Here is a 25,947-nt window from a genome sequence, read left to right on the forward strand (position 1 = left end):
AGTACAGTTAGAAGGTGAGTGATTTCAGGGGTGCCTGGGTGGCTCAGTTGGCTAAGCGTCTGACTTCGGCTCAGGTTGTGATCTCATGGAGTGTGAGTTCAAGCCTTGTGTTGGTATCTGTGCTGACAGCTCAGAGCCTGGAGCCTGCTTTGGATTCTGTGTCTCGGTCTGTCTCTCTCTGCCCCTCCTCTACTCATGCTCTGCCTCTCAAAAATAAATAAAAACATTAAAAAAAAAAAAAAGTAAGTGGTTTCAGGCAGATTGGCTAGTTTTTATAAAGGAGTAGAATATGATGTGTATCTTAAATGATTTCTTCTACAGTAAATCTCAGAGTTGATAGGGGATGGAAGGATGAGATTTTTTTTTTTTTAATGTTTTTATTTATTTTTGAGAAGAGAGAGACAGAGCATGAACAGGGGAGGGGTAGAGAGAAAGAGGGAGACACAGAATCCAAACCAGGCTCCAGGCTCTGAGCTGTCAGCACAGAGCCCAATGTGGGGCTTGAACTCAACAAGTCTTGATATCATGATCTGAGCTGAAGTCGGATGCTTAACCAACTGAGCCACCCAGGCACCCGGATGAGATTCTTTTTTAGAAGCTGAAAATTTAAGCTATTCCATTTAATTCCAGGTTTGTTTGTTTTTAGTTTATTTACTTATTTTGAAGGAGAGGCAGTGGAGGGGCAGAGAGAGAATCCCAAGCATGCTCTGTGCTCTTAGCACAGAGCCTTATGCAGGGCTTGATCTCATGACCCTGAGATCATTACCTACGCTGAAATCAAGAGTTGGAAGCTTAACTGGCTGAGCCACCAAGGGGCCCCTAATTCCAGTTGTAAGATGTACCTGAAGTAAGGATGAGGGATGTCCTCCTAAGTTTGTGTAGATTTTCAAGCTTTTTGACAGTAGGAAACTGTTCCAAATCATCATTTTATTGAAAAAAACAGTCACAGAGAGGTAAAAATACTTGACCCATGTAAGGGTTTCTGGGTTTATTAGCATTTAATTTGGTTTTGATAAATTTCCCTCATTTAAGGTTCTTGTGCACTTGCTTGGTGCCAGTTAATTATTTTTTTCCCAGCCTTTCATTGCTCACCAGTGTCAGTGAAAAAGATCAGTTCTGCCCTCCCCTGGGGGCCTTGATATTTTGTGGGGAGAGAGAAGGAAGAAAGCAGTTTATAGCTCAACAGAAGACTAGAGCAAGTCTCTTGTATATTAGCTGACTGGTGCTTGGGCTTAGAAGGAGGGAAGTTAAGACTTTTTCTCAGGTAGGATGGGCTCCCTGCTGGATACACCAACAGAATCTGTAACAGATCATCTGGTGGCTTTTGGAGATGAGTTTTGTTCCAACAGGTCAGGGCAGCCCAAAGCATCCAAAGTAAATAGTAATAACTTTTAGAAAGGAATTCCCTATTTCCCTCAAGTGTGAAGTGACAGCAAAAAGTCACTTTTTTCTTTATTTGCTATTCAGCTTGGTATGGATTTTTTTCTTTATTTAAAAAAAATTTTTCTTTTAACGTTTATTTATTTTTGAGACAGAGAGAGACAGAGCATGAATGGGGGAGGGTCAGAGAGAAAGGGAGACGCAGAATCTGAAACAGGCTCCAGGCTCTGAGCGGTCAGCACAGAGCCCGACGCGGGGCTTGAACTCACGGACTATGAGATCATGACCTGAGCTGAAGTCGGCTGCTTAACTGACCGAGCCACCCAGGCGCCCCATGGATTTTTTTCTTTAAAAGAATTTTTTTTTTTTTTTATTCTCAAGTTTGTTAACATACAGTGCAATCTTGGGTGTGGATTTTGTAAGAGACAAATACCTTGGAGTTCTCATTTGCCATCCAAAGAAACACTAGGGATAGGAAATAAAGAACAGAGATTGAGTTTTTGAGCACTTGGAATTGAACTCTTGTGGATAAAAGCTGGCCTAGTATTTCTAGTATGTGTAGTTTTATGCTAGGCTGGCCATTCCTTAATTGCTCTACTTTTAAATTACTTCATAGCTCACCCTCAGAGAAACTTCTTAATGCTCACTTAGACATATTGTCCGTGTGTCTATGGATAACGGACATGTTAGTTTTTTATGTAGTGAAAACAGTACACACAGTTGGGCCTTTTGTTTCTGCAGTTAACCCTGACATAAGAACCGGGGGCCAGATACAGTTTCTCCAAGGGTGTGGGCTTTGCTGGCTGGCTTTTATCCCTCCAGTTTCTGGGTACAGACTGCATGATTTCTGTGAAGGTTGCCAAGCTGGTTCCTCCTACTGTTAGGACAGTTGGGAATTTGTTTTGTAAACAGGTCCATTGTTAGCATAAATATATATGCTTTCATTAATAAAAGTTATTTTTAGGGAAGTTGATAATAAGGCTGACATAAGAAGGCACATCGGGAAAAAAAAATGACAAAGTTGTATTTTCCTAAATACCAAACAGTTGTAGTGAAGTCACCATTTTTACAGTGGATTTTGGACTCTGTAGAATTAGAAACCTTGGGTTGGGTTTTTTTTGGGAGTTGCTAACCAAACATACAGTTTGTTAATATGTATTTTCTACTTTCTCATCGTGATCTTCTCAGCTGTTATGAAGTATTCACACTTCTAAAAACAAGTTGATGAAACAGCACACAATGGGAACGGTATTTTGGACTACTCATGTCCTGGAATTAGGAGATAGTTTAGGGTTGCACTTTGGAATTTGCTTTAGATGTGTTTGAACTTAAATCAGAGTGATTGTTATTTGCTGATAAATGATTCTTCTTTTAGACTTATTTGTAGAGCACACAAGGAGAAGCATGTAGAGGTGAGCGATTTGGGTCTCTTCATTGCATATCTGGGTTTTGATTTTTTTTTTTTTAAGATTTTATTTTTAAGTCGTCTCTGCACTTAACGTGGGGCTCAAATTTACAACCCCAAGATCAAGAGTCACATGCTGTACTGACTGAACCAGCCAGGCATCCCAGGTTTGTTTTTTTTATTGAGGTATAATTGACATACTAATTTCAAATGTACAACAGGGGTGCCTGGGTGGCTCGGTCGGTTAAGCAGCCGACTTCAGCTCAGGTCATGATCTCACGGTTCGTGGGTTCGAGCCCCGCGTCCGGCTCTGTGCTGACCTCTCAGCCTGGAGCCTGTTTCAGATTCTGTGTCTCCCTCTCTCTCTGCCCCTCCCCTGTTCATGCTCTGTCTCTCTCTGTCTCAAAAATAAATAAACGTTTTAAAAAGAAAATTAAAAAAAAAGTTTAATTTCAAGTGTACAACATAATGATTTTGATATTTATATTTGTAATTTTTTTAATATAAGGAGTCTCTCGTTTTTCGTTTTTTTGTTTTTTGTTTTCTGTTTTTATTTCAAGGGAAAAGATATAGGAAAATAGCTGCAGAGACTGGCTACATTCACCCAAATTTGTTAGCGTTTTGACCATAAGTGGAGCCTACCTGCAGAGAGTTGATGGTTTTTGAAGCTGGGTGGTGGGCACACTTGGGTTCCTTGCACTGTTCTATTTTTTAGTATGAATCAACACTTCCATAATAAAAACATTTTAAAGGAATAGAACTCAGTTGACTGTAAAGCAAGCCTTTCCTAACCCTCTCTAAAGTCCTAAAAGAATAAAACAATTCCAATGTGATAAGACTTTCTCAAATGGACTTCGAGTAATTACAGTGCAGCTTTATTTATTTAGGGTCATGGAAGTTACTATTTTAGATTTTTTAAAATATCTCAGAAGAAGGTAGATAGGTGTTGATTCCACATTAAAGATGAAAGAATCAACCCATTAACTCCAGAATGTCAACAACTTTTATGTTTAGAATAATGGGGTGAAGTCATCTGTAAAATGACCAGCTAAGAGAATTATACGTAAAGTAAGAAGCTGTAATTCTATGTCCCTCATTTTGTGTCTCTCCCTTCTCCTGCCCCCTTCCTCTTAAATCTTCCTTCCTGCTCTGCAGAGGTAACAGCTGTTAACAGTTTGCTGCATGTGCTTAAGTAGGTACATCTTATATGTACATCTGCACCCACATATTACACATTTTTAAAGAAGTTCTACCAAATTCCATAGAATTCAGTATTTAAAGTTTAAGAATTTCAGCACTAAACTTCAGAATATATTAAAATTTTTTTTTTAATGTTTGTTTATTTTTGAGAGAGACAGTGCAAGTGTGGGATGGGCAGAGAGAGAGAGAGATGGAATATGAAGCAGGCTCCAGGCTCTGAGCTGTCAGCACAGGGCCCGATGCAGAGCTCCAACCCACAAACTGTGAGATTATGACCTGAGCCAAGTCAGATTCTTAACTGACTGAGCCACCCAGGCGCCCCCAGAATAATTTTGATTTTATAATAACCTAGGCAAGGTCAAGTCTTTTATTATTTCTTCAGGTTGTTTAAGCAATAAAATTGCCATTCTCCCCAAAGGCCCTTTCCCACCTTTAGGAAGGTACTTAATTAATGCATGTGTGATTATTCTTCTCTATAAGTTTTAGAATCTCAGAATTGAAATTAGTATTGTATTTATTAGCTTACTTAATAATTTAAGAGAGCCAGTTAATAGAGTTGATTATTAAATCTGTAAATGTAATACTAATTTCAGTTCTGAATGGAAATCAGATCAGAAACCCCCTTCATTGTCATTCTCCCCAAAGGCCCTTCCCCCACCTGAGTTCAGTTTCTTCAGGGATGTGGGTGGGGTGTGAAGCCTTAGCAAAGTGTTACCCTAGAGATACCCCCAGCTGCTCTTGATTCTGTTTCTGTCTCTCAGGAGAGGGATAATCTCCAGAGAAAAGCATAAAATAGTAAACATGTGTAATGTTTCACCTGAGCCCTGCTTTCCTAGCCAGAAGTATCCAGAGGCATACAAAGCACAAGTCAGACCATTGCTTTGTTCACAACTTTTTATGAATGGTGAATTTCTTTCTTGGTAGTTTTCCGTCTATCTTTTCTTTATCTTAGTCATTTTGTGTCTTGTTGACCAAAAATTTCTACTTCTTGCACTAGTGACTATTAAAAGAATGGCTTTTTTTTTTTTTTTAATTTATTTATTGTATTGAGAGAGAGAGCGAGCACACGCATGAGCGGTGGAGGGGGAGAGAATCCCAAGCAGGCTCCGTGCTGTCAGAGCAGAGCCCATTGTGGGATGGGACATGATCCCAGGAACCTTGAGATTATGACCTGAGCTGAGATCAAGAGTCAGATGCTTAACTGAATGAGCCACCCAGGCGCCCCCAAAGCATGGCTGTCTTGACTGGACTTGGTGGCATTGAAGTTTTACTCTGACCTGGCACTAATAAATAGAGTTTGAGTATCTCCCTAACACTGAGGTCAGTTTGGCTTTCTGTACCTTGGAGTAAGATGTAGAAGGGACAAGAAAGAGTGATCTCAACTTCCCATTGAGCAGGAGTGGTTAGCCTATGGTGTATACTTAATTCTATTCCTGGATTGTGTTATTTGTATTTGATAAACTGCTACTTTGGTGGAGAGCTTGGAGAATGAAGAGGAAGTTTGAAATGTGAAGTGTCCAGTCTTGTGGCTAATGACTTTGCAAAGTGCTGAAGATACAACTGGAGAGCAAATCAGACGTGATCTCTGACCAGCTCATTTTGTAGCCTCCTGGTTTTGGTATCCCAGGTTGTGAAACTAATTTGGTTAGCAACCTTACGGTCCTCAAATGTAGTGCCATCTGATCCGGAAAAGTGTGCTGTCTTCTAGCAGAGCAGAGACTCAGTCTTGGGGTGTATGCAAAGGACAGCCAGTCCAGGCCCATGTGGATTCAGTCCTCAGGAACTTTCTTCATCCTTTTCGGGTTATGTTAGAGATCCATAAACAGTGGAAACTAATTTTCCCTTCCCAAGTGAGGGCCATTTTTTAATCCTAGGTATATTCATGTTTCTTGTTATCAGTCTCTTGTCACATGAAGCTCTTTGTTCTGTACACCTGGCTGTAGCTCTCTGATTTAGGCTCTGTAAAATGACTGATGGCAGAAACATTCCTGCTGTCTTTGGCAAGAGACGACTTTTTGTGCTGGAAGTTCTGAGACTTGTTTCAAGTAGAGCCTATTTCCATTTTTTTGGAATGTTAGAGATGGGGTGGGGGAAGAGAGCTGTTTTGTGCTTTAAACATTTCAGCTTTGCTGGTATAAGAATTAAGTTCTTTCAGAGATCATTATGCTTCAGAGATTTAAAAAGTTTTTTTCAAGTTTATTTTGAGAGAGTGAGCAAGAGTGAGTGGGGGAGGGGCACAGAGAGAGGGAGTGTGAGAGGATCCAAGCAGGCTGTGCACTATCAGTGCTGAGCCCAATGCTGGGCTTGAACTCAGGAACCTCAAGATCATGACCTGAGCCAAAACCAAGAGTGGGACACCTAACCGACTGAGCCACTCAGGCTCCCCCAGAGATTCTTACTTTAACTTGATCAGATTCACGATATGCAAATGGAGTAGCTAAACCTTTAAGGTAATGGTGAGTCACCATATTAAAAACTTCATGTTGGGGCACTGTCAGGTAGAGCCTGCTTGGGATATTCTCCTCCTCCCCCCCACCCCCACCCCCACCCCCTTTCTGCCTGTGTGCTCTTTCTCTCTCAAACTTTAAAAAAGAAAAAAAAAAATCATGTTTGAATTTTGGACCTATTTAGCTTTGGAACTTTGAGGGTGAGATACCTAACCCCTCAAGTCCTTTTTTTTCTTGTCTGTGAAACAGGACAGAGCATAGTATTTAATGAGGTTTGTGTGTATAAAATGAACTAATGCTGAAGGTTTGTAGCTCCTTGTCTGGCATGTCTTGGTAAATATTAGCAGTTGTTATTGAGGTTCTCAATTACAAAAAAACAATTTTTTTTTTAACACGGGCTTGAATTCATGCCCCTGATGTCAAAACCTGAGCTGAGATCAAGAATCAAACACTCAACAGACTGAGCCACCCAGGCACCCCCTAGCAGTTGTTATTGATAAATCAAAGTGCCAGGAATCCGTTTCCATTAGATACATATCTAGCAAGAAAGCCAGTTCGCAGGCTTTATGATAGGCAGGTCCATTCAGAGGCCAAACTGATTTAGAAGGATGTTTGATGAATGTATTCTTGGTATAGATTCTAGATGTGTCTCCACCCCTGCAAGCTAGCTCTGCGCCCAACGCAGGACTTGAACTCATTCTAGATCTAGAGCAGGAGGAAGTAGATATTCTTTATTTTACCCCCAAGTAAACTCTATGCCCACTGTGGAGCTTGAACTCACAACAGTGACTGAGATCAAGAGTTGTATGCTCTAATGACTTGAGTCAGCCAGGTGCCCCAGAAGCTAGATGTTCTTAAGAAGTAATCCCATCAAATCATCATAGCTGAATTGCCCTACTTGAGGAAATGATGTATCCTAACTCTTCAGGATAGTCCCAATTTAAAATCCTTTTCCCCATTGTCATCATAAGTATGTATCCTATAAACTTTACATTGCTGGGGACAAACAACCCCCACCCTAGCCTGTCTTAGCCAGAAACAAAGCAGAAACTTCCACTGGGTTATTTGCTAATTTTCAGGTTTGAACTCTATGGTCCTGTACTTTTAGGTTTCTTTAGATGATTGTTATGGGTCATTAAATTCTAGCTTTCTCTTTCTCTGAATTTCAAGAAGATGCAAATTCTTAATGCTTGTTTCCTCCTTTCAGTATTTATTCGTGACTAAAACTTGTGTGTTTTATAAAGTTAGATCATAGATGTTATGCATTTCAATATTTCAGTGTATCATATGGTATTTACGTTTTAAATTAGAGACTTACCTAAAAGAACTCTAAGCCTTATGCTAAGATTCTTGCGTTTCTTTTTGGAGGGTTAGTTTTGGGGAAGATTTCCATAGGTGACCATTCTTATCCATTGTTTTGACCATTAGTTGCCTCTTAGAGGGTGATATTTATTGATCCTTCCTGAAATTCTCTTGGTTTAGAGCTTACTTGGGTCCTGTAACCCAAATTAAACATTAAAATAAATGTTCCTTTGTAACACTGCTGCTTTCTTGAATTAACACTTGGCTTTTCTGTCATGGGTCCTTGGAGTAAGCATTAGTAATGAAAGTTTCATGATGTTAATACATCTGAGTAATTTAGGAAGATAAGACAAAGGCACCTCTATATGCTTCATTGCTGCAAGGAAGCTGCTGGTGCTAGAAGAGGCTGGTGTTTATCAGGAGAATACCTAGGATTTTGGTCTTAAATTGGTTGTAATGTGTATATTGAAATGAGAGTTAGTACCATGCGAAATGTTGTGAATATGCTCAAGGTATGTGAGATCTCTTGAAGAAATCGAATGTCCTGTGAGATAGTAAATGTGATATGGGAATGAGAAAAGAAAAAAAAAAGGATATAGTCTGCCCAGCAAAGCCCTCTACAGACATTAGATTAGAGCAGTGGAGCCATTCAGAATAGTTTAGGTGCAGCTATCCAGAGATCAGACTGTTCGTCATAGGCATTTATTTGTCCCTTGCCCAGCTCCCGTTTCCCTATCTTTCCATGGGTTTAGAAAGCTTTAAAGGACTTAGGTTTGAATTGATTTCACATATTAGGGAGGATTTGGGTCTGCCTCATGTTACCATTCTGTTTTTAGGTTATTGTATGTTTGCCTTTAGTTTTTATTTGCTTGACTAATAAAATCCTTTCTTTAAACTTTTTTTTTTTAATGTTGTTATTTTTTGAGAGGCGGAGACAGAGTATGAGTAGGGGGAGGAGCAGAAAGAGGGAGACACAGAATCCGAAGCAGCCTCCAGGCTCTGAGCTGTCAGCACAGAGCCCGACTCGGGGCCTGAACTCACAAACGCAAGATCATGACCTAAGCTGAAGTTGGATGCTCAACCTGCTGAGCCACCCAGGTGCCCCTAAATGCTCTTTCTTTAAAAATAAAGTCTGAGGGGCGCCTTGGTGGCTTGGTCGGGTTAAGTGTCCGACTTCGGCTCAGGTCATGATCTCACGGTCCGTGAGTTCGAGCCCCGCACCGGGCTCTGTGCTGACAGCTCAGAGCCTGGAGCCTGTTTCAGATTCTGTGTCTCCCTCTCTCTCTGCCCCTCCCCTGTTCATGCTCTGTCTCTCTCTGTCTCAAAAAAATAAATAAACGTTAAAAAAAAATTATTAAAAATAAAGTCTGAGAAGACCTTTTAAAATATGAACCGAGTTATTTATGGAGTGAAGGATAGTTGGTTTATGTGTAGCTTGGTTGTTTGGCATGCAAAGGTTGGAACCCCATGTGGCCTATTGAGGTTCTATCTGGCACTACTTAGTTTTAGGAACCCAATCTCCTGCCTCCTTTCAGTAGGCTACCTGCAGGGTTCCAGCCATGGGGTAAATACTCCCATAATGTTTATTCTGGTGAATTCAGCAGATGCCTACAACTTGGCCAAGGTAATGGTGGCGTAATCACTTAGGGACACTGAGAAGAAACTTAATCTGAGGTGAGAAGGGAAAAGGAATAATTTAATTCATCCTTTGAGAGTTTTTGATTTAGAGAAGTTTTGGCTTTGTCTGCCAATGTTACTTCTTCTTTGAGTTGAATAATAAGATATGTTTTTAATGATATAAAAGTCATATAATTATATATCTTAATGCCTTCATTTTAAGTACAATGCATCTGTTCTCCCAAGGCCTGTTTATCTGCTTGGTAATTAGAGGAGGGAGTGGTTTGGGTGGGGAAGGCTTGGGAGACTGCTCTCAAGTGGCTCTGAGGGAACAGTTTGAAAGTGAACCCTTGCTCCAAGTGACTGAATTGTATCTGAAATAATTTCAAAAAGGCTGTTTGAAATTCTTCTCTTGGGTTTTAAAGAAAAGGTAGGAAAAAAGAGAACAGTAGTCGGATAAACACACAAGATGGAGGAGGAAAACATCTTGCAGCTGCAGAAGGGTGTGTGAGAGAAGACATTGGGACATGCTCCAAATCTACATGTGCTTGGTATGGCTTTCCAGAAAGAGACATACTCAGATGCATTAATAGTATCTAAAGAGTTCTGTAGTAGGCCACATTTGGAGAATTCGTTTAAGTTCTGAGTTTCCAATGAAGGAAGACAAACTGGTACCACATCGTCTAAAGACTATTGGAAAGTTGAGGATATTTGGGTCTTACCAGACCCTTAACTATAGGAGTTTAGGAGCCAGGTCCTATGCTTCCGCATCTTTAACATGCCAGGCACATAGTGGATAGTAAGTATTGATTGCTACTTGTTCCGTTGGTGGATTCTTCTATAATGCTGGTGGAGGAACAGCACTCCCTTACCTTCATTGTGAGAAGAAGTTTTTACCCAGATTGTGTTTGAGAGGGTATGTTTTTGCCTGAGGCACGTTTCATAGCCATGAGCTGCCATATTAAGCCATAGTTCTTCTGTAAGGACTAGACTCTTCTATAGTATTTGAAATGAAACAAGCCTCTCCAGGAAGAGTGGGGTTTGTTGAAGAAGCAAAACTTCCCTTTGGGGAAATTTTAGTTTGAACAGAAATCAAATGCTAGGAATTTGTAACATGTAAAAAGGTGCCAGATTGATTCCCAAGGTGATGTTTGTCCCATTTCCCAATATATTTGTAGAACATGACCAAGGAAGAAATGGTAGAAACAGGAAAAGGTGTGTGTAATCACGTAAAGTCTGAAAGTCTTCAAAATAGAATTGAGAGTTGTTTTGAATGAACTTTGCTGATCAGATCAAATGGCTTTACTTACGTTTGTCCCTACCTTATACTAAAAAGGATTTATTTATATATGTATTTATGGATATCCAGAGAAAAAACTTCATGTCTTTTGGACACTTCCTTTCCCTTTTTCTTCCTGTAATTTGCTGTTTGTTATTCTTCAGGTGACCACTTAAATACCAGCTTTTCACCATCTTATCTTCATCATCTTATCTAAATAAAATAAGTCAGTACTACTCTGCATAAGCTTACTAACATTATGTGGTCTTTGTCTTTTAGTAACTACCAGAATTTGTAATTACATCTTTGCTTGCTTCCTTATTTGCTGTCTTTTAGCACCTCTAGACTTTGGGATCCATGAAGGCCAGAATCAATTCTGCTTTAATTTTAATTTAACTGTTTATCCTCTATTTAGCATCCTCTCAAATGAGTTAAGTGATTCATTGGTTTATCTCCAGCTGTGGTTTCATTTTATCCAGAGTCACTCCACTTATTTCTCAGAGTATAATGATGTTTTTAAAATCAGTTTCAATTCATGTTTAAAAAGTTCCAGGAGTAGGAGTAAGGGTGGTATCACAGTATTGTGACTCTTAAGCATACTTGTCAATTCTAGTAAGTTTATATTTAGAAATGTTAGGTTTGGCTTTATCTGCATTTAGATGACAAGTTTTTCTTCCTCTTAATGAAAATAAGCTTTGTAATTTTCTAATTTCTGGGGGTGAAATGAGTATTTCAACACTAGCTTGCTGATCCTTTTTTTTCTTTTTTCTTTTTTCTTTTTTTTATTGTCCACCTGTTGTGGACAATACCAGTGATCTAAAAGGATTTTTCATTCCGACTTCAGCTAAAATTGAAGATTGGGCAGAGATATCACGAGGCAGAAATAGCCCTAAATTTGTGACAGAAAAAAAATCCATTCAGCAAGACTATACCTAAAATTTGCTGAAGGCCAACCAGAAAAACAAAATGCATTTTCCGTATTCAGTTCCTTTAAATTGCTCAGTTACACCTCCACCTCTTCATGCCTGAATAGCTACTTAGTCCTCTACCCTGGCTTTGTACCGTGACACTTCTGCCAAAAATCGGCTTCAAATGGAAATCTCTTTGACCTTGCTGGACAGTTCAGTCCCTTTGGCAGGGCCTAGACTCTAGGTCTTTGGTTCCCTCATTTAGCAATATCTTACTATCGTTTGTGTCTCTGGCTTCCTAGTGGTTTTCCGTCCTCCAAATCAGGTCTCTTTCCTATGGGTATAGTTATTTCCCCTATGATCTAGTGCGATAGCAGCTTCCTGGACTTGCTTGCCTTTCTACAAACTCTTAAAATTTGTATCTAAAACTGGGGTGTAATAATTAGAGACTGGGGCGAACTTGAACTTGAATTCACGTATTATGAGATCACGACCTGAACCGGAATCAAGAGTTCACCCCTTAACAGACTGAGCCACCTGAGGAGATGGCTTTTGAGCTGAGATCTGAATAACAAAATCTGAGAGGTAGGGGAGGGTGAAATGTTTGTTGATTATCATTTTCCCTTTACAAACCAGGGTCAGCATCATAAAAGAATCTACAGCAAAACTGTGAAGCAGTGAGGTGTGATAGAATAAGCCCTAGAATTTTGGCCTGGTTTGGCTATTAACCAGCTTTGTGGTTTTTGGCCGATCCCTTGTTCTTCCTGATAACACACATGCTATAGCCCTTCAACTTTTTGCTCCTTGGAAGTCGCCACAGTTGTAGTCATAGGGTATAAAGGAGAATAAGTGAGCCGGCTTGATAGAGTGCGAGTGTGCCTTGCTGACCAAACTCAGCGGGCTTGGTGCAATTCTGAGGCTCTCCATTCATTCATTCATTCCTGCGGGGGAGGAAAAACAAGGAAAAAGACAGTTTTGTTTTTTCATGGGCAAATGACCCCCAAAAAAGGTTGCCTCTTGATGCTAAAGAAGAGCTAAAAGAAAGTGACAGTTCTTCACTTTATAAAGTACCTCAGGACTGTGTTTTATGGATTATATTTATATTTTAGGATTAATATCCTCTATTTTACAGGATGTAGTACCATGGTATTAGAGTATTTGAGAATACTCTTGCATTTTTTTTAATTCCAGTATAATTAACATACAGTGTTACATTAGTTTCAGGTATACAATATAGTGATCTAACAGTTCTGTACATTACTCAGTGCTCTTCCTGTCACCTGTTTTACCCATTCCTCCTCTCTCCAGCCTTCACTTGGGTAATCATCAGTTCTCTATGCTCAAGAGTCTGTTTTTTTGTTTATGTCTTTTTTCCTCTTTCTCTTTTTTTAAATTAAATTAAATTTGTTTTTCAAAGTTTATTTTTGAGACAGCATGCACAAGCAGGGGGAGGGACAGAGAAATGGGGAGACCGAGGATCCAAAGCAGGCTCTGTGCTGACAGCAGAGGGCTCGAAAACAAGAACCGTGAGATTCATCATGACTGAGCTAAAATCAGACTCTTAACCAACTGAGCCACCCAGGCACCCCTATTTGTTTAGTTTCTTAGATTCCACATAGGAGTGAAAGCATATGGTAGTTGTCTTTCTCTGACGTCATGTAGCATTATACCCACTAGATCCATCCATGTTGTTGCAAATGGCAAGAATTCACTCATTTTTATGGCTGAGTAATACTCCATTCCACCACAACTTCTTTATATTTTCACCTGTTGATGGACACTTGAGCTGCTTCCGTATTTTGGCTATTGTAAATAATGCTGCAATAAATATAGGGATGCATCTGTCTCTTCGAATTAGTGTTTTCATATTCTTTGGGTAAATACCCAGTAATAGAATTACTGGATCATAAGGTAGTTCTGTTTCTAAGTTTTAACTATTTTCCACAGTGGCCACACCAGTTTGCATCTCCACCAGTAGCTCACAGGGGTTCCTTTTTCTCCACGTCCTCACCAACATTTGTTGTTTCTTGTGTTTTTGATTTTAGCCATTCTGATAGGCATGAAGTGATACCTCATTGTGGTTTTGATTTGCATTTCCCTGGTGATGAGTAATGTCAAGTATCTTTTTATGTGTCTGTTGGCTGTTTATGTATGTCCTCTTTGAAGAGAAATGTCTGTGTCTTCTGCCCATTTTTTAATTGGATTATTTGTTGTTTTTGGTATTGAGTTGTATGAGTTGTTTATATATTTTGGGTACTAACCCCTTATCGTATGTATCATTTGCGTATATCTTCTCCTGTTCAGTAGGTTGTCTTTTTGTTTTACTGATTGTTTCCCCCACTGTGCAGAAGCTTTATTTAAAACACATTTTTATTTTTAATTTAGAGAGAGGGAGTGTGGAGCAGGGGAGAGGGGAAGAGGGAGAGAGAGGCTCCCAACCAGGCTCCAAGCCCAGCACAGAGCCCGACATGGGGCTTGATCCTGCAAGCCTGAGATGACCTGAGCCAAAATTAAGAGTTAGACACTCGACCGACTGAGCCACCCAGGCACCCCATTGTGCAGAAGCTTTTTATTTTGACGTAGTCCCAGTAGTTTATTTTTACTTTTGTTTCCCCTGCCTCATGAGACCTATATAGGAAAATGTTGCTATAGCCAATGTCAGAGAAATTACTGCCTGTGCTCTTTTCTAGGATTTTTATGGTTTCAAGTCTCAACATTTATTAGGTCCTTTATCCATTTTCAGTTTGTTTTTGTGTATGGTATAAGAAAGTCATTCAATTTCATTCGTTTGCATGTAGCTGTTCAGTTTTCCCAACACCATTTTGTGTTGTTCTTGCACACTTTTTAAGCCTCTTTCTTGGAATGAAATATTAAGGATTTGCCCCGTGGCTTTAAGGCCTAGGGAGTAGAGAAATGGTCAGATGTTGCCATACACTCAGTAACAAGACATCATTGCATAGAGTTTCTTTTCTTAGAATTGGGAAACCCAGGGGGTTCCTGGGTGGCTGTTGGTTAAGGGTCTGACTTCGGCTCAGGTCATGATCTCACAGCTCATGAATTCAAGCCCTGCATCGGGCTCTGCTGTACTGACAGCTCAGAATCTGGGCCTGCTTCACAGTCTGTGTCTCTTGCTGTCTGCCCCTCCCTCTCCCTCTCCCCCTCAAAAATGAACATTAAAAATTTTAAAAAAAGAATTGGGAAACCTGTCCCAGGTCTTCTCAATGCTTTTAACAGCTGACTTAGTCTGAAAAACTTGTCTGCTTATTGAAAAAAAAGACTATGTGTACCAAATCATTGGTAGCTCCTCTCACTTTGTTAAGTGGTTTATTGTGTTTCCAAGTCAGAGCTACAGGTCAGATTTTCCATTTGCTGCTGTGGCTTGGTTTGTTTGGGATTGTGCTGCTTAGAAATCCTTCCCTAAAAAAAAATAAAAAATAAAAAAACTTTTTAAAGTAAGCTCCATGTCCAGCATGGGGCCCAGTCTCACAACCTTGAGATCAAGAGTTGCATGCTCCGGAGCGCCTGGGTGGCGCAGTCGGTTAAGCGTCCGACTTCAGCCAGGTCACGATCTCACGGTCCGTGAGTTCGAGCCCCGCGTCGGGCTCTGGGCTGGTGGCTCAGAGCCTGGAGCCTGTTTCCGATTCTTGTCTCCCTCTCTCTCTGCCCCTCCCCTGTTCATGCTCTGTCTCTCTCTGTCCCAAAAATAAATAAAGGTTGAAAAAAAATTAAAAAAAAAAAAAAAAAAAGAGTTGCATGCTCCATCAACTGAGCCAGCCAGGCACCCCTCCCCCCCAAATTTTATTTATTTTTTAAGTAGGCTTCATGCCCAGGGCAGAGCCCAACATGGGGCTTGAACTCGTGACCCTGAGAGTGAAGACCTGAGCTGAAATCAAGAGTCAGTTGCTTAACCGAGTGTGCCATCCACCTGGCCCTAAAAAAATCTTTTTAAATGAAGTGTGAATACCGTAGAAATTCCTCTTGATAAACGGGCAGTGTTTTTAATCAGTCATTTCATTTGTTTAAAAAAACAATTGTTTCTAAGTGTCCAGAGAAGTTCAAGTTTGCAAAGGTATTCCCTCATTTGTTTGCATCTGTTTTCTACTTTAGGTGTAATTGAAAAGTGACCCTCTCTTCAGAGATGTCAAAAACAAACAAATCCAAGTCTGGATCTCGCTCTTCTCGCTCAAGATCTGCATCAAGATCTCGTTCTCGTTCATTTTCGAAGTCTCGGTCCAGAAGTCGATCTGTTTCTCGTTCAAGGAAGCGCAGGCTGAGGTAAGGGGATGTGATTGTATATCGGGATAACCATTGTATCGGTCAGTGAGGGTCTCTGAAGATGTTTTGCTAGACTCTGTGAGCGTCAAATGGAGTGGGGGGTTGGCTTCAGGTAAAGGGTTGGGTTGTCAGATATTACAGGTTTGTTCAAACGCTGCAAATCCAAATCATCTTTGATTGCCATACTGTTTGCCTAATTCCTTTTCTCCTCTGCCAGCATGTACTGTTTCTCATCTACTTTGGAAGAAAGAGCATTTTGTTTTATTTGAGCTGCTTGCTTCAAATCTACACGTGATTGATTTCTTCCTGAGGTATTTTTGCAGGCTTTGGACAAAAGGTTGTATGCATCATCACCAAAGAAAAGATAGCTAAGGGGATTAATACTATGAGCAACTTTGCGAGGCAAGAAGCCTCATTAATTCAATAATGTAATTAAACCACAAAAACTTAACAGGAGTCATTTGTGTACATCTGATGTGCCAGTCACTAACAAGCTGTGTCTATTTAGTAAAACACAGCAAAACTATCTAAAAATCACTCTGGTAGATATCTCTGTGCCTAAGTGTACAAATAATTCTTTTGAATTTATTGCCAGTATTCTTTAATTCTGTCAGGTTTCACATCTTTCAGTGGGTCTCCCTGTTTCAGTTATGTCTTAGAAAAACCTCCATCTCGTTTCCTCTTTTCATGTATTGGGAGTTGGGTTTTTCATTCTTTACAACTTGTAATTTTTTCTTGTGAACAGACAAGAACTTTTTTGTAGATACAAGTTCTATCCATGAATATTGATGTATTTAAATACCAAAGGGGGATATTTGCACAGCTTCGTTCTTGTTCTCAGAATCGCACCAGGCAAGGAAGTAGTTTCTCAGCTTCACCACTTGGACCCCCTCCCCCTGCTCTGCACTCCTTATTTCACATAAGTTTCTAGAATTCTTTTGTTAAATGAATTGATTACAAAATTTAAAATAAACCTCAGGAAAAGTAGTTATTAAGTTGTGTTCTTTACTTCTGTAGTCCTGTGAAACACTTCTAAAATGTCTTAAGGAATTGGTGGGATTCTTTTTTTCCTCCCAACATCTTAAATAGAATCTGTGAGAGGCCTGCCTGAAAAAATTAATTTCAGACCAGAGGGTGAATAAAAAGTTGGTGTGCATAAATATTAATGATTCTTTTAAAAATATATATATTTTTGTGCTTATTTATTTTTGAGAGAGAGAGAGTACGCTAGTGGGGTAGGGGCAGAGAGAGAGGGAGACAGAGAATCTATGCAGGCTCCAGGCTCTGAGCTGTCAGTACAGAGCCAGATACGGGACTCGAACTCACAAACTGTGAGATCATGACCCAAGCTGAAGTTGGAGACTTAACCGACTGAGCCGTCCAGGTACCGCTATTAATGATTCTGCTATAAGTTAGAATATACAGTCTCTTCCTCAAACAGAAGAAACACTAGATTTTTTTTTTTTTTTTTTTAAAGATAATATTACACTTTGTGATAATGAGTCCTAGTCTCTCACCCTCTCTTCTTCCATGTTTTTTGGGCATGCATTTTTAGGTCAAATTTTGTTCAAGCCCTAGGCTAGAGACTGTTGCTTAATTGTGTCAGAGTCCATATAAATAAATTTCTACCTTTCACCAGCCCCGAAAAAAAGAAGAGGGAAACCCACCAAAATATATTTATATCTACCTTAGGAAGTTGCTGTCAAGGCATGGGACTGAGCAGAGACTCTTAGTAACCTACTCCTGCTTTGCCCCCAGAGTCTTTTGATTAGTGCCATTTCAACTTCACTTCAGCTCAGTTTGTTCTGAAGAGAGTAACACTTTAAAACTTAATCTAGTAGATGGAAATTAAGCAATTGCCTCAAAAACAAGGGCTCTACAACCAAAACTGAACGACAAAATTGAACGCACACAAACCAGATTGAAAAATGCTAACCAGCTCTGAAGTATTTGTGGTAGCTGGGATTCCGGGCAGATCTGTCTGGACAGATCTCTTCGTATTCTACAGATTATTTGGCATGGTCACTGACTTGGCAAATGAGGGAAAAATATCTCGGGCAGTATGTGCTGGGGTAGGCCTAGAGCCACTTTATGTGCTATCTTACACCGAGAAGATTGTTATTTTGGAGGAATTTCTCCACTGGAAAACATGTTTTTATACTCGATTCTAGTCTGACATCTCTGTTTTTTAGAAACAGATAAATTTGCCACTGGATGTTCACTTTTTATTTCTGGCTTATCTGTTCCATGATTTTTTTTTTCCTTTTTTTTTCCCTCTCCTACAAGGAAAGTATACTATCCAGAGAGTTTGAGAAACCATGCCTTTAAATTAACTTAACTGCTGAGTTCTACAGAATTGGAGAAAATTGATTGTTTCCTTGTATTTCACAGACTGTATCCTTTTAAGTGACTTCTTGTAAATAACTTCATTTGCAATCTGCAGAGACTCATGTTCTTGCATCTGTGCAATGACTGCGGGGTTTGGATGCGGTATGCCACAGGGCCCGCACTAGTAGTTGGTGACAGAAGCAGCAGTAGCCTCTGAGGATGGGACATGAATTAAACCCTCCTTAGTGCTGGTGGTGCATCACCTCCCTCAAGTATAGCCATTTAATCGGGTCATAGACACTTTCATAGCCTGCATCCGCCTCTTCCTTCTTTTCTTATATTGTTACTGTTTTCGAATGAAAAGTATGGAAGGTAAGTTTTTTTTCATTGTACTTAAATAGTAACTGTTAACAACCATCCATAAGATACGTTTTTGCCAGTCACAGTTGTTCTTGGGGTGAATAAAGAACACCGTGGGAAGACCAATCCCACTCTTATCTTCTATGGATTAATATAAATTTCTTTTCAAAAACACCATTTGTTTAGTTAAGATCTGTCATATTTGCTAAATGGAGTTATTTATAAAACAAGCAAATAAAATCTGTTTTTGGTTAGGCCAAATATGAAAAATTCTGTTGATTAACTGAAGGTTTTTATTCTACTGTATGTAAAGAAAGTATTTTTGCGAAGACTTTTTTCTAGTAATTTTAGGTACTTTTATGTTAATGATGTATATCATAATTGACAAGGCACATTCGGTGTCCAAGAACCCCAGCAGATTTTTATACCAACAGATAACTTTGGCTTTTGGATCAAAACAGCTCCCTGTCATTGACAAACTTAGCATTCATAAACATGTAATTTTTACAAAATCAGGTTACTGTTAATCCCTGTGGTTCTGGAAATGCCCCTTTGCCCAATTAGAGTCCCAAATTGTTGGATGAAGAACACAACATTTGGCTTTAGGTTCACTTGAAAGACGTGTGGGTGGTGGTGCCGGAAGAGGGGTTGGTTTTGTCATTTTCTTTTCTGAACCTCCTGTGTGCTTGGGTGTTTATGGTCAGATGGTGCCCTCTTGTGGCACCTAGGTAGGATCGTGTGATTCAACAACAGAAAGTCATCCACCTAAGAAATGAAACCGTTTCCAGGTCCCCAGTAAATATTTTTTTTTTAAGTTTATTTTTGAGAGAGACAGTGTGAGTGGGGAGAGGGGCAGAGAGAGAGGGAGACACAGAATCTGAAACAGGCTCCAGGCTCTGAGCTGTCAGCACAGAACCCGATGTGGGGCTTGAACCCACAAACCGTGAGATCACAATCTGAGCTGAAGTTGGGCTCTTAAACCGACTGAGCCACCCAGGTGCCCCCAGGTCCCCAGTAAGAAAAACAGTATTGTTGTATCTTTTGCTGACCTGATTTCAGTGAATTGTTTTAAGCTCTGAGCAGTAGCATCTCCAAGTTCCTGTTTAAGTGTTCTTTGGTTGGGACTGTGTGTTTACAACCCAAGGTTTTAGTGGAATCTAAGGAAGTAGTCCTGCATAGACAGAGAGGGCTGAATGGGATGAGGAATAGAGTGTTATACCATGATAGGGGGTGAGGACCTACATTTAGTCTGGACCTTTGTCTGCAGATTCGAGCTTGCATTCTTCCTGGCTTCCAATGGTTTAGGGACCTGTAGAATCCCATGTGACATTCTCAGCAACGTGTATACTATATTAAAATGATTTTGTTTAGTGTACTACATTAAGAACATTATTCTTTTAAGCATTGTAGAAACACATTTCTATTTAAAAAGGGCTACAGTATTAATGAAGCAATCTCAATGTGTAATTGTTAAAACGATTCATATCTGTGTATTTGTACTTCATATGGGTCAGCAGTGGGATCAGATATTTAAATTGTGCCCTTTCTTTGAAAATAAAATATTTAAGAACAGGATCTCAAACCGTTAGCTCTTTGTTGGCAGGGATGTCTTAAATAAAAGGCTTGTGTCAAAAATTCAAATGTTTCCCTCCTCCCCCTTTTCAGTTCTAGGTCTCGTTCCAGATCATATTCTCCAGCTCATAACAGAGAGAGAAATCACCCAAGAGTATATCAGAACCGGGATTTCCGAGGTCACAACAGAGGCTATAGAAGGCCCTATTATTTCCGTGGGCGCAACAGAGGCTTTTATCCGTGGGGCCAGTATAACCGAGGAGGCTATGGAAACTACCGTTCGAATTGGCAGAATTACCGGCAAGCATACAGTCCTCGTCGGGGCCGTTCCCGATCCCGGTCCCCAAAGAGAAGGTCCCCTTCACCGAGGTCCAGGAGCCATTCTAGAAACTCCGATAAGTCTTCCTCTGACAGGTCGAGGCGTTCCTCATCGTCTCGCTCTTCCTCCAACCACAGCCGAGTTGAATCTTCTAAGCGCAAGTCTGCAAAGGAGAAAAAGTCCTCTTCCAAGGATAGCCGGCCGTCTCAGGCTGCTGGGGATAACCAAGGAGATGAGGCCAAGGAGCAGACGTTCTCTGGAGGCACCTCTCAAGACACAAAAGCATCTGACAGCTCGAAACCGTGGCCAGATGCCACCACATACACTGCTGGTTCTGCGTCACGGGCCTCTGCAGTTTCTGAGTTGAGTCCCCGGGAGCGAAGCCCTGCTCTCAAAAGCCCGCTCCAGTCTGTGGTGGTGAGGCGGCGCTCACCCCGTCCTAGCCCTGTGCCAAAACCTAGCCCTCCACTTTCCAGCACGTCCCAGATGGGCTCAACTCTGCAGAGTGGTGCTGGGTACCAGGCCGGGACACACCAAGGTCCATTCGATCATGGCTCTGGGTCCTTGAGTCCATCCAAAAAGAGCCCCGTGGGTAAGAGTCCACCGGCCACTGGCTCCACGTATGGCTCGTCTCAAAAGGAGGAGGCTGCTGCTCCAGGAGGAGCAGCCTATACAAAGAGGCAAGTGTCTCGTTTCCTCTCCTGGTTGTGTTTTTATCTCGCCAGCTGGCAGTTTCATTGTAATGTGATCTAGGTTAGAGCTCTGATTAATGGTAATAAGGTAATCCCCGTTTCCTAAACTTTGCAGTAGCAACCTTGAAAAGCATCACCCAAGGAAACCTTTAGCTTAACTCTAGCTTTCCTGCCTCCCTGAATTTGTATTGTAGCATAAAGTTTCTTTAGACTGCTCTGCAATGATGTTTTCACATTTAAAATTTGCCTTGGATTCTACCAACGTAAGCCAGAGAACAGAGTTTTGTGGGTCAGCTATCAAAAAATTATGGTCTTTGCCAAAATGAGCGGGCCATTGGAGATGTTAGACCCTGTAGGACCCACCATCTACTGTGATCAATCTGCATCAGCCCATGATGATGAAGAGGTACACCTTGTACCCTCACACCCTCCAGTTGAGGAGACTGGGCAAAATGGGAAAGCCTGAGGCTTAGTCCAGGAAGCCCTTGTTTTAAAATCACAAGGTGGGTGTGTGTCCCAGTAGAAGCTAACCAGGTTGCGTGTGTTAGGAGAGGACGTGACTATGCTTCTGCTGTGGGGGACATGGTGAGTTGGAACCTGAATCTTTGTGTGGTTGGATGGATTGGGATGGCAGAGACGGAACAGGGAAGTTGCATTGGGACCAGGTCGTCAAGAGGTACTTAACCGGGCAGGTGGTTCCCCTCTCCTTTTCTCTCTCTCTGTGTCTCATTAGCATATTCTTTGGTGCCCCTGCTGTCCTTTGATTCTTCTTTGCCTTATTAACTCAACTATAACTTGATTAGACTTCCTTCGTTAATGGTACAAATGAGATGTTCAGCCTCTGTACTTTCCAGCCTTCAGTGAGTCTGCTTGAAAGTGTAAGTGTGGTTCCTTGCCAGGACTGGGAGTCTCATTAGGAGACTCAAGGATGAGCTCTGCTTTTCCATAAGAACGAGTAGGATGGTTTTTGCCCTCTTCCCCCAATTAACTTGTATTTTGTTTTTATTTGTGTTCGCAGTATATTTCATATTTAGATCTTCTAGGTGACTTGAAGCAAACATGAAGTCTCTTTTGAGACTTGTATTTCCAAATGTGAGTTGTATAAAAAGCAAAACAGTCCAAGGTTGAACATTCTATGTTAACTTTGCTGAAAGCAGATTTTAAGTGACTGAGTGAAGGTTGGATAAGACCTTAATTTTTTTTTTCCTAGACCACTTACAGGTAAGTAGGTTTTTGTTTTTTAGTATCCTAAAAAATTACCTTTGCTGTTTTCTTTTTGGTTGCTCTTGTAAGATACAACTCCATGGGCCATGTATTTTTCTCTTAAATGGCATCCAAGTTCATAGATCTGTGAAGGGCCACTTTTTAGAAATTACTAGAAAGTAACCAAGTAGAAAGTCCTTTGGTAACACTGGAATCTACAAGACATGTTTGTTCAGAGAATTTAAAAAAAAAAAAAAAAAGGTGCTGTTTTAGATCAGGTTGCTTAAAGAAGCCTCTTTTGTGTCTCCCTTGTGTTTTATAACTAGGTACCTAGAAGAGCAGAAGACAGAGAACGGAAAAGATAAGGAACAGAAACAAACAAACACTGATAAAGAGAAAATGAAAGAAAAAGGGAGCTTCTCTGACACGGGCTTGGGTGATGCGAAAATGAAATCTGATCCATTTGCTCCCAAAACTGATGCTGAAAAGTCTTTTCGGGGTAGCCAGTCTCCCAAAAGGTATAAGCTTCGAGATGACTTTGAGAAGAAGATGGCTGACTTCCATAAGGAGGACATGGATGGTCAAGATAAAGACAAAGCGAAGGGAAGGAAGGAATCAGAGTTTGATGATGAACCCAAATTTATGTCGAAAGTTATAGCAGGTGCAAACAAAAACCAGGAGGAGGAGAAGTCCGGCAAATGGGAGGGCCTGGTGTATGCGCCTCCAGGAAAGGAAAAGCAGAGGAAAACCGAGGAGCTGGAGGAGGAATCTTTCTCAGAGAGATCCAAAAAGGAGGATCGGGGAGGGCCCAAGAGAACCGAAAGTGGGCACCGGGGGTTTGTGCCTGAAAAGAATTTCCGAGTGACCGCTTACAAAGCAGTCCAGGAGAAAAGCTCTTCACCTCCCCCGAGAAAGACCTCTGAGAGCCGAGAGAAGCTAGGAGCCAAAGGAGACTTTTCCTCAGGGAAGTCTTCCTTTTCTATTACTCGAGAGGCCCAGGTCAATGTCCGGATGGACTCTTTTGATGAGGACCTTGCCAGGTGAGGTGTGGTCCTTGAACCTCAGGGCTTTAGTGGTCTAAGGGGCATCTCCTTATCCCTCTCTCTAAGGATGTTCTGGAACCAGGACAGGCCCCTCCTGTATTTCCTGTGCTATCCAAGTTTCATAGCCGATACGTCAACCTGTGTTCAGTGGAGAAGTGTGTGTCACTAAGGAGTTATGTGTTGGGGGCAGTATCACAGGGGTGGTGAAGCATCTCTGCAGTCTTCAGTGACTGGCTTTCTGGGTGTTGGGTCCCCTCTTGACCTCTGTCCATTACCCTACCCCATATCCCCTGTCATCCCTTTTTTTCCCCTTAAATGTGCTTAAGGTGATTTTGCCTGTGGAGCCATCCAGAATCCATTTTTCCATGCTGGTTACCAGAGTCAGTTATTACTACAGACCTCCATCACATAACATAGCAATTTTAAAGTTGGGGCTTGGGTGGAAGAAGGGTGTGTTGGCAGAACTTTAGGGAAGAACAGTAAGGCCCAGACTGTGTTTTATACCTGGTGTGAGAACCGCACAGCCAGTTGGAAGTCTGCCTGAGCAGCATTCCAGGCACCTCCCACATCACTGTGTCACTTCACTGAGTGGCCCTGGCTGGGCAAGCTAGTTGATCTTTTAAATACTTTTCAATTTGTTGTGTGTGTTAAAACCAGCAGCGACTCCAAAAACAGAGTTACTGATGTTCAGTACTTTACCCTGACCATTTGTTCCTGTCAAAGACTCCCAGTGAAAAAAGGGAAGAGAGATTTTGGATGCCCTTTTCCCTAGTTATGGTCCATTGAAATTACTTTGAACTTGGGTAGGAAGCAAAAAGGAACTTTGTGGGTAAATTTAAAACTACTGAGGAAAAAAAAGCATTGTATTTTTAGGGTTTGAGTGTTTTGACTTCCTGTATATCTTGTTACACGGGGCCTCCCTATGTTTCTTTTTCAGACCCAGTGGCTTATTGGCTCAGGAACGCAAGCTCTGTCGGGATCTAGTCCATAGCAACAAAAAGGAACAGGAATTTCGTTCCATTTTCCAGCACATACAGTCAGCTCAGTCTCAGCGGAGCCCCTCTGAACTGTTTGCCCAGCATATAGTGACCATTGTTCACCATGTTAAAGGTGAGTGCAGACCCCAGCCTGCTTGAGCCTCCCTTTCTGCGTGCTTAGCTTCCTCTGCTATAAGCAGAAGGATGAGTGGGTGACTAAGGGAGCATTTTGGGGCCCTTTATCTCATCAAAAGGGCCTTTGAAGCTAGGGACTGGCTTGAAGGAAATTCCTTTCGAGGAGGAGTTTCCATTTTGTAATTACAGACTTGAACATTTCGAAATTATAGTAACCTGTGCTCGTGAGAATAGGTAAAATACTTCACGTAAGGTTTAAAATGCTGGCAGAAGGAAGTATGAAAAGTGGCTTTTCCAGCACCTCTGTCTTTTCCTTTCTAGCAGATGAAAGCCTGTAGAGATCTCTCAGAGACTTTGTGGTGTGAATTTCTTCCCCACATTATTCTACCATTTCCTGGGCAGATTGAGGTGGGCAGGTTGGGAATGGCTGAGAGAAGTGATACAGAAGCTAGGTTGGGCCAGTTTCAGGTTCTACCTGAAATCTAAACTCCAGTGGGAGTTGGTGCTGTGATTCACAGAGAAGTGAGCTCTCGGTTTCCTTGTATCCATGTCCTAAGACAAGGGACTTATATAGTGGAAACCCATTGGCCAACATTGGATCGTGTCTGAACCAGCCGTTTTTCCTTCCTCTTTTCAGCGTGTTTGTTACGTGTATTTGACGACTTGAGTCACATCTCTGGCTACAGGTTCATGCAGAAGAGTTGAATATTCTGCCTTTGGTAGCATAACGTGTTCTTTGAATTCCCACAGAGCATCACTTTGGGTCCTCAGGAATGACATTGCATGAGCGCTTTACTAAATACCTAAAGAGAGGAACTGAGCAGGAGGCGGCTAAAAACAAGAAAAGCCCAGAGATACACAGGTGAGGACTTCAGCCTTACACTGGAGGTGGCCATAAAAGATTGCTCATCAGATAATAAACTCCTCTTGTTTTTATCAACATTAGGTGCGTTAGCAGCAGGGTTTAGGGTAAACACTCTCCAGACTCTAGGGTAGCAGTGGGCGTTTGTTGTTTGAGTGGAAAGGACATGCCTTAATGACTATGGTTGCTCCCTTTGGGCCCGAGGGAGACCAGCCTTTTGATATAGATGAATCCTTGTATTGTTGGGAGCTGACAAATAGTAACCTGTGACCACTGTGAACTTTCTATAGGCAGAGTAAATGCTAAGTTTCTGTAAGCAACCCCTGTGTTCCATATATCTACTTCTTTTGGAAGAATTTGCAGTGGGTGGGAGAGCTTGCAGAATTGTGTCAAAGGGTTTAAAAGCCCAGCACTTTTAGAGTATCACATTCAATTGTGGCAGTATATTCAGCAGTTACGGGCTTTGTCTAGAAACAAACTTGGCTGTATCTTTAATTTCTTAATAGTCCGCTCTTGAGCCTGTTGCGGTAGGTAGGAGAATGCTGTTTCTACAACAGTCTTCGGGTTTTAGGGTCTTTGGGGTGTGTGTACGTGCCAGGCCGTTGTTTTCTCATCTAGACCGAATCTCATAGGTAAATAATGG

At 41.2% G+C, this 25,947-nt stretch overlaps 1 protein-coding gene across 1 annotated transcript in view; it reads left to right on the forward strand.

Moving 5' to 3' along the window:
- Positions 1 to 25,947, forward strand: part of THRAP3 (thyroid hormone receptor associated protein 3) — a 77,012-nt gene that overhangs the window by 40,931 nt on the left and 10,134 nt on the right. Inside the window, exons 3-7 of the mRNA XM_043574490.1 lie at positions 15,646 to 15,813; positions 20,167 to 21,072; positions 22,614 to 23,327; positions 24,268 to 24,440; positions 25,193 to 25,304. Coding sequence (XP_043430425.1) covers positions 15,677 to 15,813; positions 20,167 to 21,072; positions 22,614 to 23,327; positions 24,268 to 24,440; positions 25,193 to 25,304 — 2,042 coding nt within the window. The 5' untranslated portion in view covers positions 15,646 to 15,676. The remainder of the gene's footprint in view (positions 1 to 15,645; positions 15,814 to 20,166; positions 21,073 to 22,613; positions 23,328 to 24,267; positions 24,441 to 25,192; positions 25,305 to 25,947) is intronic.

The sequence above is a fragment of the Prionailurus bengalensis genome, chromosome C1 (genome assembly GCF_016509475.1).
Source record: "Prionailurus bengalensis isolate Pbe53 chromosome C1, Fcat_Pben_1.1_paternal_pri, whole genome shotgun sequence".
NCBI lineage: Eukaryota > Metazoa > Chordata > Mammalia > Carnivora > Felidae > Prionailurus > Prionailurus bengalensis.